This window comes from Haliotis cracherodii, unplaced genomic scaffold (genome assembly GCF_022045235.1).
Source record: "Haliotis cracherodii isolate W230 unplaced genomic scaffold, xgHalCrac1.p SCAF_10, whole genome shotgun sequence".
In the NCBI taxonomy this organism is placed as follows: Eukaryota; Metazoa; Mollusca; class Gastropoda; order Lepetellida; family Haliotidae; genus Haliotis; species Haliotis cracherodii.
The window spans coordinates 34,541,617-34,556,640 of NW_027266265.1; the positions used below are offsets into that span (position 1 = coordinate 34,541,617).

The following is a 15,024-nucleotide window of genomic DNA, read 5'->3' on the forward strand; positions in this document are numbered from 1 at the left end:
TGTGATATGAAAGATGTCTGTGATTTTTTTAAATATTTGTATTTTAATTCAGTAGACATAAATGTAACATTGGACATGTGGTATATACGTGTAGCAATTCATAGAATCTTAAAACATGATCAGATATGGGTAAGTACATATATTGATTGACTGAGAATTTATAATACGTAGGCTGATAATTCCTTCCAATTTTTTGTCGAATCCGTTATTACAATTATTTTTCATTGCGATAGTTTTTTCTATTTTACATACATCTTTCAATATTTTTATGAAAAAAAGGAAAGCCATAATGGAGTTTTCTTAATGCTTGACTAGTGAATGTATTTTGTGCAAGATGAATTATGTGGTTGAAAAGGTAGCTGTTTTTGTTGTAGAAAAATAACTTATCCATAACGTAAAAATAACTTAATGGCAATATGAATATCATATGCAAGTACGTCAGTGATTTTTAATGTACATACTTAAACAATCCTCGAAAGTTATATACACCATGTAAATATGGAAATCAACAATATGTGCGAAAGTTCTCTGGCCAGTCGAAACTGTAAACCTACTGATCATCATATCATCATAAAAGCTGTTAAAGCTCCCGGGTAATACTTTGTTATCTATGTTTGTACCTCATATGCCGAGGTCCTCGACCTGAGTGTAATAAGTTCTGTACTGTTCTTTCCAGCCTCTATTGAAGATGCCGTCACTTCATAATCAGCAGTTGCAGAGATAGGGACGTGTCTCCAAAACTGATTCCTGTCAAAGATCCTGGAGAAGATAGTCAAATCCCAGATTATTTCTTATTTTACACTGTTTGGTCTGATGGATGAATACCATTCAGGATATCAGTCAGCTCGTATTGCCAAGACAGCCTTGAACTCTGTGATGACCAATCTCATGTGCGACGTTCATGAAAATAACCTTGCCATTCTGGCACTTCTTTATCTTTCTGCGGCGCTCCACATATTGACCACGGTGTTTTTATCCATCGTCTGGAGTGGGACTGTTGCTTGGATCGCACATTTCTGATGCGGTCTGTCTCTTGTCTTTGTGACAGGACCTAGTCTGTTGGAATCGGAGACACAATGTATCGGTAAGCTCAGTGCGTTAAAGTGGCGTGCCTCAGGAAGAGGCTAGTCTCCGTATGGAATCAGGTATTGTCAAGTCATGAATAAATGATAATACGTTGAAGTTGAATGAAACAAAAACTGAGGTAACTGATATCGCTCTACCAGTGAGGTATACAGAAATGTTCCTGGAACAGCCTTACAGTTGACCAAACACCCATTCCAATCTCATATTGTGTCAGATATTTTGCTTTATTTCTTACCATGGAAAAGCACATCAGTTATCTCCGCATGACTTGTCATTTCCATTTCAGGAAATTTCAGGCTTTGATCCCAGTTCAAAAGACACCGTGCCACAGCATTGATCCCTATGTAGTCGCACCATTTCATTGCTTTGATTTTTGTTTCGTCGCGCCATACAATTGCTTTGATCCTTTTGTAGTCGCATCATGCCAGTGCTGTGATTTATGTATAGACGCGCCATACCATTGCTTTGATCCTTGTTTAGTAGCGACATAACCCTGCTTTGATCCTTGTTTAGTTTGCGCAATACCATAGCGCTGATCCTTGTTTAGTTACGCCAGGCCAGTTCTTTGATTTATGTTTAGTCACGTCAAACTACTGCTTCAATGTTTAGTTGCACCATACTACAACTATGATCTTTGTTTAGTCGTGCCATACCATTGCTTTGGTCTTTGTTTAGTCGTGCCATACCATTGCTTTGGTCTTTGTTTAGTCGTGCCGTACCATTGCTTTGATCTTTATTTAGTCGCACCATACCACTGCTTTGATTTTTGTTTAGTCGCATTTCTGGCTTCACAAAGGTGTGTGGACCAGAGTTATTGCTCGTCATAAGAGGTCACAGTTCTCAAAAATGGGTTTGAGTGTATGTAATGGAATACAAATGTAATAGCGAGGCAAGACATTCGATTACTGAAAGTAAACACAATTACATCAACTTCTGTATCTGTCACCGGCACAACATACAAGTAGGCATTTTGGCATCTAAAAATAAACACATGAAACCAAGTCACTTAATACCGTTACTTACATCCATATAGTAAGCTACAAGATGCTAATCCTCACACGCGTCTATCGTTGTTGATAGAAAGATAGGCTACTCAGTCGCCATGTAAGTAGGAACGCGATAGAGTGACTATCCCGCCAATATTTCGTAACAAAACAGACATGGATGTATCAAGTGACCCAGACAAGAACTGAAAAACACAGTTGCGTGGCTTTTGTGTATGTATTGACATACACAAAATGTGCACGGTCTGAAAATATATTGGCCCTTATTACTCAGTAGACACTCTCCTTTTAATTGATTCATTTATTCTTCAAACGCACGGTTGTTCCAGTGGAATTAGTATTTCATTAACATTGACGTACGCAATAATGAAATTATTGACGTCCTATTAAGGCTTGTAATAATTCTAACACCTCATTGTGATACTCCAGCTTCGTGTTTCCAGTGTTCGGAAGGAAAACACATTGAGATACTTCATGTGCCATTTCATGGATGAAGTCAAGCATGTTTATTACAAACTCCCCCTATTACAAACTAATCCTTTGTAATAGGGGGAGCGGTCGGGTAGCCTAGTGGTTAAAGCGTTCGCTCGACACGCCGAAGACCCGGGTTCGATTCCCGACATGGGTACAATGTGTGACGCCAATGTCTGGTGCCCCCCGCCGTGATATTGCTGGAATATTGCTGAAAGCGGCGTAAAACTATACTCACTCACTCACTCACTTTGTAATAGGTTTGGAAAAGCTATAACTATTTGTCAGTCATGAACATCAACAATGATATCTCACGATGTGCTCACTTGATTCGCCATACAGTCGATATGTGAGTAAAGAAACGAAAATCTTTCTCTAATCATACATAAATGCGACAAAATCACCATCCGTCATCATAAGAAATCTCCATTGTACGTTTCCGACCACATCTTAAGCATGGTTTAAGAATCCCTATTAAATAGTGACGATACCGTGTGTTCGAGAAAAGGTGAGCGTATCCTGTCTTGCCAGTGGTACCCGTCACAAACACATGCTGAGACAAGGCATTTAACGGTCCCCACAACGAACGTATAAACTATATAATGGCCCTCTTTTGAACTGGGGGCGGTCGGGTAGCCTAGTGGTTAAAGCCTTCGCTCGTCACGCCGAAGACCCGGGGTCGATTCCCGACATGGGTACAATGTGTGACGCCAATGTCTGGTGCCCCCCGCCGTGATATTGCTGGAATATTGCTAAAAGCGGCGTAAAACCATACTCACTCACTCACTTTTAAACTGGCTGTTTAATAATAGTTCTACAATCCACGTACCGAAGTGTTTATATGGAAGGATAAAACATTTATCATACATGTAAGCTGTTTCTCAACAGCAAGTAACACTTCACATTGATGAAAGTTCAATCACTGATGCAAACACACAAACTTTGCCACGCAATTTAATTTTAAAATAAACAGTGAGCGTGAATTGGGGTTAACGCCGCTTTAAACAAAATTCCAGTTATATCACAGCTGGATGTGAGAGGAAAGCCCGAAGTGATGCAGGTCTCTGACGTCTACCACTTGGATTATACACAAGCAAAGGTATGGTGCTGATAAAACTTGAAATATAATCGGGGCGAACAGGATTCGAACCGACAATCATAGGATTCTGGCCTGTCCAAGGGACGCAACTCTGCACAGCGAATTGCGGCGCCTCAAACAACTGGGCCACTCGTGCCTCTCATAAATGTGAAACAGACGCTTTGTGTAGTATATGTATTGAGTTACGATGTTGGTTGAACACATACCGCGCTTCTTATTCGTGACATGAACTACGTCTCTTCGTCTTATGTCCAGTTGTTAACATGATTGCAAGTTACTCAAATTCAATATATAATTTATACTGAAACCTATCTCCCAACCACACATTCATCCGGTATCAGCCATCTCCATCATCTTTCTCTTTTTCTCCTCGAGTCACGTGCTTAACATATTTCATGAACGTGTTCAACCAACTGTCATGGAGCAAACATGTGTCGTTGGATCAACTGGCAATTTTCATAATTGTAACTGTCGCTGTGCATGTGTTTCTTTGTTTGTTTGTTGTTTAATGCCGCAGTCAGTAATATTCAAGCTTATTGACGGCGGTCTGTAAATAGTCGAGGCTGGACCAGAAAATCTAGTGATTGACATTTTTGGATACAATGACATGCATCAATCAAGTCAGCGAGCCTGACCACCCGATCCCGCCAGTCATCTCTTACGACAAGCATACTCGCCCTTTACGACAAACATGGATTGCTGAAGACCTATTCTACCCCGGATCTTTACGGGTCCTCTGTGTATGTGAAACAGGAACAATTACCAATTGAGAATATGGAACCAATCTGGGATTGAATGGACGAAGATAATACATCGTAAAATGATAGATGTAGCATGGCCAAGCTGCGTGTTTTTGTCACAGGGCACAGGGTAAAACATGAGCTGGCTGGTCATCTTTGACCTAAGCAGTAGGGCATTCCACTGTCCGGTGATTGATAGCTTGTGGTCAATTGTTACCGCTTGCTGGGCTTGGCAGACGATATAGTATTATAAGATGCATTGAAAAAAAATAATTGAACGCTTAGTTATAAGCATCTTTATCAAGTCTCCGTAATCATTTCAAAATAATACAGATTTGATAATACAAACTTAAATTAAAATGTGTGCATGTTGTAACATCCTACAGAAGTAAGAACTGTATGAACAATGACAATGTTAGAAATAATCGTCATAATCTCCATACATGTCTCTATGATTGATATGAAATAATTATCAAACGTATATTTATATTATATTAATCTGAAGGAATAATAATGACAGTAATATCATAATGAAAATTATATTAATAATCCTAAACTGAAGTAGTCCTCTGCGCTATGCATTTGATGAAGAAACCTATGAATATATCAACTTTTTAACACACTAGTATAACATTATGAATATTCTGCTAACAATTCAGGATACAGTGGTGTACATCAAGTGCATCACAATAATATGTCTTGTGAAACTATACATAAGCCAAAATACAACACTTAAATATGTTTAACGTCAAAGCAAGGCTACTCATTCCAGCTTGGTAGGCACAATATAGCCTTCCCTTTGCTTATCAGTTAACAGTTATCCTATGGCTTATTGTGGTGACAGGCTTGGCACGGATGGTTGGATAACTGCATGGGGCTGAGATCATTTTACAATGGCAAACATTCCTGGAGTTGCGCCCCCTTGCCCGCTTGGCGGCGCTGCGGTAGTTACGGTCCCACATTCATCGTTGTATCCGCGGGAATATATAAACTTCAGTCGACATTGACCCACTTGCGTTTCTGTAAACAGCCGGTAGTACTTGAAGGCCTATTTCTATCATGAATTACGGAAGCTGGAAGTTGCCCGAACTGAAGACTGAGCTCAAAGCACGAGGTGCTCGAGTGTCAGGACGAAAAATTGATCTGATAGAACGGTAAGTTTCTAATATTGCTATTCCTCGTCATTTCTTACTGAGCATTTATTTTATAAGATTGTAACAGTAATTATTCCCCATTTTGTCACAATACACAGTGCAATATTGGTATCATCGTCATTGGTAGAACATATGTTTAGTTTAGACAACTGAGATCGCTAAACAAATAACGTAAGCATCGAGGCGATAGTGCCGACAACATAAGTGCTTCAGTTTTCGTTCGCGTAAACAAAATGTCCCCGTTTAAGGACGCTTTGCGATGCACTGACAAGGGAAAGAGCGGTAACCACGGATCTTGTACGGAAGGTAAGTGTCAGTCACAATAATTTATTCTTCGAATTAATGACTCACTGGCAGTGTACAAAATATAACACCCTTTTACATGAGGTTATAGATTCTATAATTATTTGGGCAATTATTCAATAATACATCGTTCTTCGATACATATAAATATACATAGTGAATTTAAGCAGATACTATCTTGGAAGCGGTCTAAGGACTGCATCGCATTTTACTTAACACCCCCCCCCCCCCCCCCCCCCCCCCCCCGAATAAATGACAAGTCCCCAAATATGTATCTTAAATAATCATAATGCCCCCGTCCCTTTCTTCGTTTCTATACACATATTTGGAATTGTGATTCATCTGTGGCCAAAACATGATGTAACAAAGCGTGAGGTAGGTTCTGAAATATTTGTAAAACATTAAAAATTGCTTGAGCTCTGCACCATCCGATGGCTGAAGAAAGACTGAGGGCTATCACGTTCATCGTCCTTTACAGTGAGTGTGTTTAGATATTTCATATATTTTTATTCATTTTAGCAAGTGTGATGGGTTCACACATTTCTTATTTCCTCAGTGTGAAAGGTACACACATTTAATTATTTAAGCCAGAAGTTTGAAAGGTTCACACATTTATTAGGACTGAAACGATACATTGGTGCACTGGTGCATCAAGTTTTCATGCATGATACACAGTACTTTTTTACACTTGCTAAATTAAGTTTCTTACTACTTGTTTTATGACACCCAAGTGTCAGTCAAATACTGCAAATATTATGTAATTAGCATTTCAAATTCACAACTAGAAATTTCCTTTTGAACCTGCTCTGAAATATTTAGTCAAGAAGTTTCCACACAATTTGACATAAAAAGGTGACCTTATGTACTGTGATGTGATCTCCCTGTATCGTTTCACCTAGAACATTTATTTCATCCACAAGTGTGAAAGGTTCACACATTTATCATTTCATCCACAAGTGTGAAAGGTTTCACACATTTATCATTTCATCCACAAGTGTGAAAGGTTCACACATTTATTATTTCATCCACAAGTGTGAAAGGTTTCACACATTTATTATTTCATCCTCAAGTGTGAAAGGTTTCACACATTTATTATTTCTTCACAAGTGTGAAAGGTTTCACACATTTATTATTTCATCCACAAGTGTGAAAGGTTCACACATTTATTATTTCTTCACAAGTATGATGGGTCCATACTTTGATGTGCATAACAACGTTTTTATTTCTAATATTAAAATTAGATGTAATGAAGCTTTTGAATGGTAGTCTAACAGAGTAATCTTTAGACATCGGTTCGATTCCGGTCGAAGGCAAACACATCGAGAGTCCTTATTCACTGCATGTATTTATATTTTGTGACACAATGTCTTATTCTTGTGTTAACATTAATATCCATATTATTATATGTTGTTTGTTTTCTAACAAAAAATTATATACAATTACTGAAGTGCAAGTAAAGATATTATTACTGTTTTAGTACTGATAATGCAGAGATGGCTTAAGCTTCCTTACTGACAGAAATACTGATTTGTTGACTTTGGAGTTACAGGGATCTGTTCTTAAAATAATTGTACTTTTTGACAAAATGGACACTATGACATTTGTGTACTCCAAAAATAATTTAATAGTCCATATATTTTACAGTCATTTTTTTTCAATCAGGTTCTTTCTTTTACAGTTGTTTATTTCAAATGTTTTTCAGACTCGAGAGCTATGACCGAAACTGCAATTTTGGGAAAGAAACAGAACTTGAAGCCGAGTTCGAAATGACACTGCCCCCAGTCGAAACTTATAGGGATGTAAATGGTGACAGTCATCTTCCTTTGTTAGCATATGAAGCTATAAATTATTACTTACAGCCTTTTCAGAAGAAACTTGGTTCAAGTTCAAAAAATCTGTACACTAGTAGGTTTTTGAATTTTTTTCGGTATTCAAAACCAGGTAACATGTGTTTCCTGAAGTCTGAGTGCCGTGCTGAAATGAAGAAGCATGTGACTTACACAGTCGATATTGCAATTGATGACGATGGTTCTGTTGTGGAGGGACAGTGTGAGTGTGCTGCAGGCCAGGGTCCATCAGGACATTGCAAACATATTTGTGCAGTGTTATATGCTATGCACAAGTTTTCAACAACTGGCGATGTTTTAACTGAAGAAACATGTACTCAAAGATTGCAAACCTTTCATAAAAGTAAACCCTATAAAGGCAGTCCCATAAAGGCGACTGACCTTGATTTATGCAACAGTGAACTGAATGTTATATTTGACCCACGACCAGTTCAGTATCGCAAAGTGCCAAATTACCCTGACTTTTTTCGCAATGTTTGGTTAAACCACCCTAGTGTCAATACATTTCCAGTTTCTCAAATGTTTCCTCCAGCAAATCCATTTGCTGTTAATCATGATCATGATTATCTTAAGTTATCTTTAGCTGACCAATACCTGAAATCCCAGAATATATCAGAAATATCAGATATGGATAAAACCAACCTTGAAATAATAACCCGTAAACAGTCTAAGAGCGAGGAATGGAAAACTGAACACACAAAGAGAATTTCTTCTTCCAATTTTGGAAAAATTTGTTTGGCAACAGACAAAACTGATTTTCATAAACTTGCTAGATCAATGACTAAGCCTTTCGAGGACATTCAAAGTCCACCACTTAGACATGGCAGAAAATATGAAAAGGTGGCAATAAAAGCTTTTGAAAGGTCAAGTGGTTTCAAAACCTCACCATGTGGCATGTTTGCGTCAGATGTTCATCCATTTCTCGCAGCTTCACCAGATTCACTTCTCGGTGATGATACTACCATTGAAGTGAAATGTCCATTTGCATCTAAAGACCGCCTAATCTCAGAGATAACTGTTCCCTATTTGAAGGTATCTGAGGGAAAACTTACCCTTGACAAAAGCAAGTCATATTTCTTTCAAGTGCAAGGGCAGCTCTACTGTACTGGTAGAAAACAGTGCATTTTTATTGTATACACGATGAAGGATTTGAAATATTTTACTGTATCCCGAGATGATCATTTCATTGAATCTATGGTTGAAAAACTTGTGGCATTTTATGACACCTTTTTCAAAAAGGCACTTCTTGACAAATTCTATTTCAGAGATTATGACAGGTATTCCTGGTAAATTTCAGATGCTGATACTCATGTGTCAATGGTCATGAGCCCTATAAACAAGAACGACAGAATTGTAGTCTCAATGTTTTATGCTGAACATATTATATACTGCATATATGGACATTCACAAACAAATACTTATAAAAAGACTTGCAGGGTTCCATTTAAGGATGAAATTTCAACAGATGCATGTTGACATGAAAAGAGTTGCATCAGACAAAACCAGGTTGAACTCTGATGCATTCACTTGTGTAAATAAATACAACCATGACAATCTCAGATGTCTATTAAGACATTTAGTACTTACTGTTACAGTACTATGTGACAATGGCAACCATCTTTTAATCACTCCAGTAGTTAATAGTTGGATAATCTAAGTATCACAACATACACACTGGTCCCATACATGGATGCATTCACTAGTCTAAATAAATACAATCTCTGATGTCACAGTTAGTACTTACTGTTACAGTACTATATGACCAGGCACCTCATTATCAACTACTTGAAAGAATAAATGGTCTGTAAAAAAAATTAATCTAAATATGTATGTGAATCATTAATTGCCTGTTTTCAAATTTGATGTGATGCTATAATCAACTGACATTAATGAAGGCTCTGTCCAAGAGGTTGAAGTCACCCCCACCGTGTGACACATAATCCTATAATAATCAATGTAACTATCCTCAACCAGTGTTTTAAGCCAGCTCATTGCTGACTGGCTAGTATTGAGCACAACCACCAGTGGCTTAGTTAATGACATAAATCCTGCTGGTGTATCGTGCAGGAAGCAGAGGTGCTGTAAGTCCCCATGATCCCCAGCGAGGTGGCCTAGCTTTGGTTTCTGGTGGCCTATAACCCATGTTTTAAAACTGTATAAATGATATTGTTATGTCCAAATGTGTATTTAAAATTGTTTTTAAATATACCTTTGCATTCATGAGTAAATTGTGTTCATCAACTTGGTCTCGTCGCTATATGGCTGAAATAGTATTGATGTGACATTAACTTTTAACTCACTTTGTGACGATGGCAACCATCTGTTAATTACTCCAGTAGTTAATAGTTGGATAATCACAATATTTAAATATAGATGAAGCTACAGTGCAATACATAATCACAATTCAGTGTCCATACTCATAAATATCATCACTGCTTGAAGCATACTCCTTCAGCTCTGTATCTGAAGAATTACAACTGTCATGTGATTATTATCTGCAGCTGAACTGTTTGAGGGAATGATAAAAAAACATTGTCATTGACTTCTTGCTTGTCATGATTGCCTTTTATAACATCTGAGAGAGCTGAAGCAACAACACTAAGATGTGCCAGATATCTGGACCGGTCTAGCTGCTGCCGGTATCATATGAAACAAGAATACACAGCCATGGGACGCATTAGAACTGTGTCCTCATTACAGCCACAATGCACAAAGTAACAGATTTAAACACAACTTAGGACAATTAATTACAATTTGTTTCTCAGTAAACATGTATCCATTGAAGGATGGATATATGATCCAGAAATATACACTTCAACTTATACAGATTTTAAGTTTGTGAAATAGAAGCAACCAGTATTTGGGTTTAATCCAAATTGCTGCCATGGAAAACAGGAAAAGGCACCAGTTCGACTTGTGTTTGATACATGTGCAAAGTTTCATAATAACATATGAAACAGTTTCCGAATTATGCTCGGACAAATAATGTGTCTCTCCCACTTTGTGGCAGGGGATAATGTAACAGTACGCAAAATGTAACAATACGCACAATACTGTCAACATTCTTAAATTCATGTTACTGATGTCATAAATTTAAAACAAATTCAGTAAGTGAGATGGGTTTAACACCACACTGAACAGGAAGTTTAGCATTATATTAACAAAAGCTCTGATTGTTTGTGGCTGCATAAATGGTAAGTTTGCTTCAAACTTGCTTTTTGACCACAGTTTCCCATTCTAGTCTCAACATGATACATAATCTATAACATGTTACATTTAACTTTATCCTCATGAATATTTAGCAACAATTAATTTTAATCATGTAGCAAACGCAAATAACAGGCCCTTTTGAAAGAATTAGAAACAAATCTCCATACCCTACGTCTGACTAACGTCCGACTGGAATGAAAGATATTTTCAATGATTTTCTAACCAATATGATTAGCAAGTAGAGGGAACAATGCACTTCTTGAAAGAACAAAGCATGAAGCAAACAGTGGTTATTTCTGTGGCTAATTTGGTTTCTGAACTGTTAAGAGGTTCAGTAAGTATTTTGAATGTTTTTGCCAGACCAATAATACGTTCAATGTGAACTCTTTTGCTTGATATTTTCCTGTCACGCATAACAGTCTTGCCAGACATACGGTTTTTCTTTGAGAAGAATGTTGGCATATTAATGGTAACATCTTTTGGTGCAAAAATATATTGTACGTTGAAACCCTTATCGGCCATAATACTATCTCCTGGGTCGCACATCACTGTCAAACCACTACGCTCTACTATTTGACGATCACTTGTGGAGCCACCATATGCAGGAGACACATATGACACAAGACCACCTGGTGTGGATCCAACAAGTATTTTGATAGTATTTCGATTTTTATACGTTGAGTAGGTAGACTGCTGAGCTATGGGGCGTTTTGGTTTCTGGATAGGGCATTCAGTACCATCAATGATAATTCGTGTGGATGGAAATTTGGATTTGAAATCAGAAGGACAAAAATAGTGCACTAAGTCTCGTTCTGGCCAGTTATCAAGCTCACTCCACTATCTATACATAAAATTTACCCAGGTGATCCATACATTTAATACAGTTTTCTCTGAAATTCCAAAATGAAGACCAAGTTCAAAGTTAGTCTTATGTCGGCGCAGTTTCATAAGTGTTAAAAGCAATTGATTTTCCACACTGATAGTTATACTGTCAACTTTGCTGTACAAATAATTTAGGTGATATGCACACGGACCCAAACTTGCAAGTACAAAGGTGAAGTCTGTATAGTTTGACAGTCCTGTATAAAACAAAATTGCTGCAGCATTAAACATAATACTTTGTATTGAAAGCATTGGAAATTTGTCTGTCTGAGCTGATGTACTTTCATATTCAACCTCTGCACTATCTGCAGAACAAATGTTTAGGTCGGTATTCATGTCATCAAACTCGACATTGTCAATTATTTCCTCCCCAGCTACCTCACTGATATCACATTCAATATCACAATCTGTATCCATTGCTTTAAATGTCCTCTTTTTGTTCTCACGCCTTTCAATGCGGGATTTCCTTAAGCCTCCATCGGCCTCAAGTGCGTTGGCTGATTCAGTCCAGGGGAAGATTGATGGTACAGCATCTGGTTTTCTCTGTTTCCTCAGAGGTGTACACCCTGGGAAAAACAGCAGTAGTTTATTATTTTCCAAACAGATATTGTGCAATCTTTTGACTACCAGTTGTGAGATAACTTTTTATGATAAGATTTAAGTTAATTTGCAGGGAAAGAAAAAAATTTCTATGGGCACGCTATGTTTTGTCACATTATGAACATAATAGTGATACACATCAATACATTAGAAAAGTAAACAAACTTTTAAATTAAGGAAGATTATTATATAAATTAGCTGACAATTTAGCTGATATAGTCTCAACATTACATACATATAACGCCTGATACAGAGAAGTGTCTTCAAGTTCAACACGTACACATGACACTGTTCTGACAAATACATATCAAAAGTGAACAAACATGAACCTGTATTCTTGAATCATCTGTGCCTCATCTCTGTGGAAAACAAGCACCTGCAGGAAAATGTAACATGATGCATTAAAGGCAAAAACGTCAAATATGTGTTGACATTCCTGGTAAACATCAATTCAACAAATTAAAGAAGAAAACTAAGATGGGTTATGATCAAACATCAATAACTTCATAAACAGGAATATAATGGTGGTAAACAGGGTTTTACCTCAATTAACTGGGTATGCACTAGACCCCCAGTAATTGATTTCAAAGGCCCTTGCATGAAATATATGAGGGTCAAACCTATACATCACCATGAGCACTGACTGGCAAAAAAATGGCTACTATAGTAAGGCAAAAAAGACACATTATTTCTATCTGGGTTTTAAAAAACAATGAAATATACTCATAGGTTCACATGCAAACACACATAACCGTGATTTCATTAGAATTAGCCAATACTCCAATTTACTCGCCTACTCTGAACTAAAATTATTGTGAAAAAAATCCCACACTTCGAAGTTTAAAGAATCTTTACTCAATTTAACTCAATGACAATATCAAACTATCTGTGGAAATACGTGTGTCCCGCGGGACGGAACATATTCTATTTTGTCTGCGTCCATTCTTCACATTTCTGCATACTGGATACACATTTCTGAGTCACGTAAAACCCTCTTCGTAGTTTCAATGCAAGAAAATATAACAAATATAATTGGCATGCACGTTAATTAAATCTGCCAACGAATAGAAACATAACAAGTTACCCAAATATCTTACCATAACTAGTTACAGCAATGAAATCAGACGGTCTGAAGTGAGAATGACACACAACACTGTGAGGTGACGGTTTCCACATCTTGCCTTGGTTTGATTCGTCGCTCCTCCGAACAGCAATCAACCATCGTTTCTGCAACATGGGTTCTCTCGGGAACGACAAACCACCTCGATTGCAGCATCCCGGGACACAGCAGCACGTCGAAGGCATCGTAAATACTTCGTTATAGTTGTTGGTCGTGCAAATATCTATGAACCGCGTAATATACCGGAAGTACGCGCAGGACCGTAGCGTTTGGCGCCATCTATTGGCGAAGTAGTAAAGGGGCATAACTGAGGAATGTTGGCCATTACAACCCTTGTTCCCCAAAGTAAGTGGTTAAACTGAGTAATGGAGAACTCACTCGAAACGGTTGATTCCGAAAATAGAACCAAGTCGCCCCTTCGTGTCATCTCTCCGACTTTAACCATGTTATACAGTTGCCATCTAGTTCCCCTCTCATTTTGAATAACTACCTATAGTTGCGTCGGCTTTACTTGATAAACGCACGTTCTGAATGGCCAGTGAACTCTGGTTCAGAACCAACTCCAACAGCAAGAGCGTGAAGTCATCACAATGCATGCAAAAAATAGAATTCTTTTAAAATGTAAATGACCCGTAAAGATCCGGGTTAGAATTGGTCGTCAGCAATCCGTGCTAGTCTCAGTCGGCCACTAGCAGGATCGGATGGTCAGGCTGACTGACTTGGTTGAAGCATGTGATTGCATCCCAATTGCGTATGTTATGATGTCAGACTCAATCATTTACAGACCGCCGTCAGATAGCTGGAATATTTCTGATGCGTTAAACAACTAATACACTAACAAATGTAAACCTTGCGTATGACGTCTCTTTGATATATTTAATGCTGTACGTGTACGCCGAGTTCATACTACTAAAAACATGTTTTAACAGATTATCCTATCCAATTACCACGCCAACAAGTACATACACGTCATTGTTTTAGGTAGTTGATGCAAACGTGGCCCAGTTGTCTATGGCGCTGTAATTCGCTGTGCAGAGTTGTGTCCCTTAGCACGCCAGAACCATAATCGTGGTTCGAATCCCGGTTGTCCCGATTATTTTTTTAGGTTTGTCAACACCATTATCTGAAATAATGTTCAAAGCGGCGTTAAACCCAACTCATTCACTTACTCACTCATATATAAGTGTCTAGGTGATTATACACTTTTATCTAGCTAGTTTATATTTACTGTTTTAAGGTTTATGCTCATTATGATTGTATAATTAGTTCTCGTAATATTGCTTGTAGATTACGAAAATCAGTTAAACGTGATCAATGTTGTTTTACTTAGTGCATCGTGTCTGCAAACTCAGAGACTGCCGAAGTTACATCAATGAAACTTTGCAAACCTATCCAAGAGATACATATCAAGACTGAGTTCGAATTGGTGCCATAAATTATTATTTTCCAGAAATACTTTCCTTGCTACATGTTTTTAGATTGTGAACATACACAGGTTTTATAGGACA

At 37.8% G+C, this 15,024-nt stretch overlaps 1 protein-coding gene and 1 pseudogene across 1 annotated transcript; one reads left to right on the top strand and one right to left on the bottom strand.

Annotated features, from left to right (window-relative positions):
- Positions 1-5,397: 5,397 nt before the first annotated feature.
- Positions 5,398-8,994, top strand: LOC139449713 (uncharacterized). Its single transcript, XM_071231228.1, has 2 exons — positions 5,398-5,554; positions 7,560-8,994. The coding sequence occupies exons 1-2, from the start codon at positions 5,460-5,462 to the stop codon at positions 8,992-8,994; spliced, it is 1,530 nt and encodes a 509-aa protein (XP_071087329.1). The 5' UTR covers positions 5,398-5,459.
- A 951-nt stretch (positions 8,995-9,945) lies between these two features.
- On the bottom strand, positions 9,946-13,781 carry LOC139454334 (uncharacterized; annotated as a pseudogene).
- Between the last annotated feature and the right edge of the window lie 1,243 nt (positions 13,782-15,024).

What these genes read in the sequence shown, in the direction of transcription:
- LOC139449713 (XM_071231228.1), top strand. Translation starts at nt 5,460, where the DNA reads ATGAATTACGGAAGCTGGAAGTTGCCCGAACTGAAGACTGAGCTCAAA. An exon ending in AAAATTGATCTGATAGAACG is followed by an intron (nt 5,555 to 7,559) that starts GTAAGTTTCTAA and finishes AATGTTTTTCAG; the next exon opens with ACTCGAGAGCTATGACCGAA.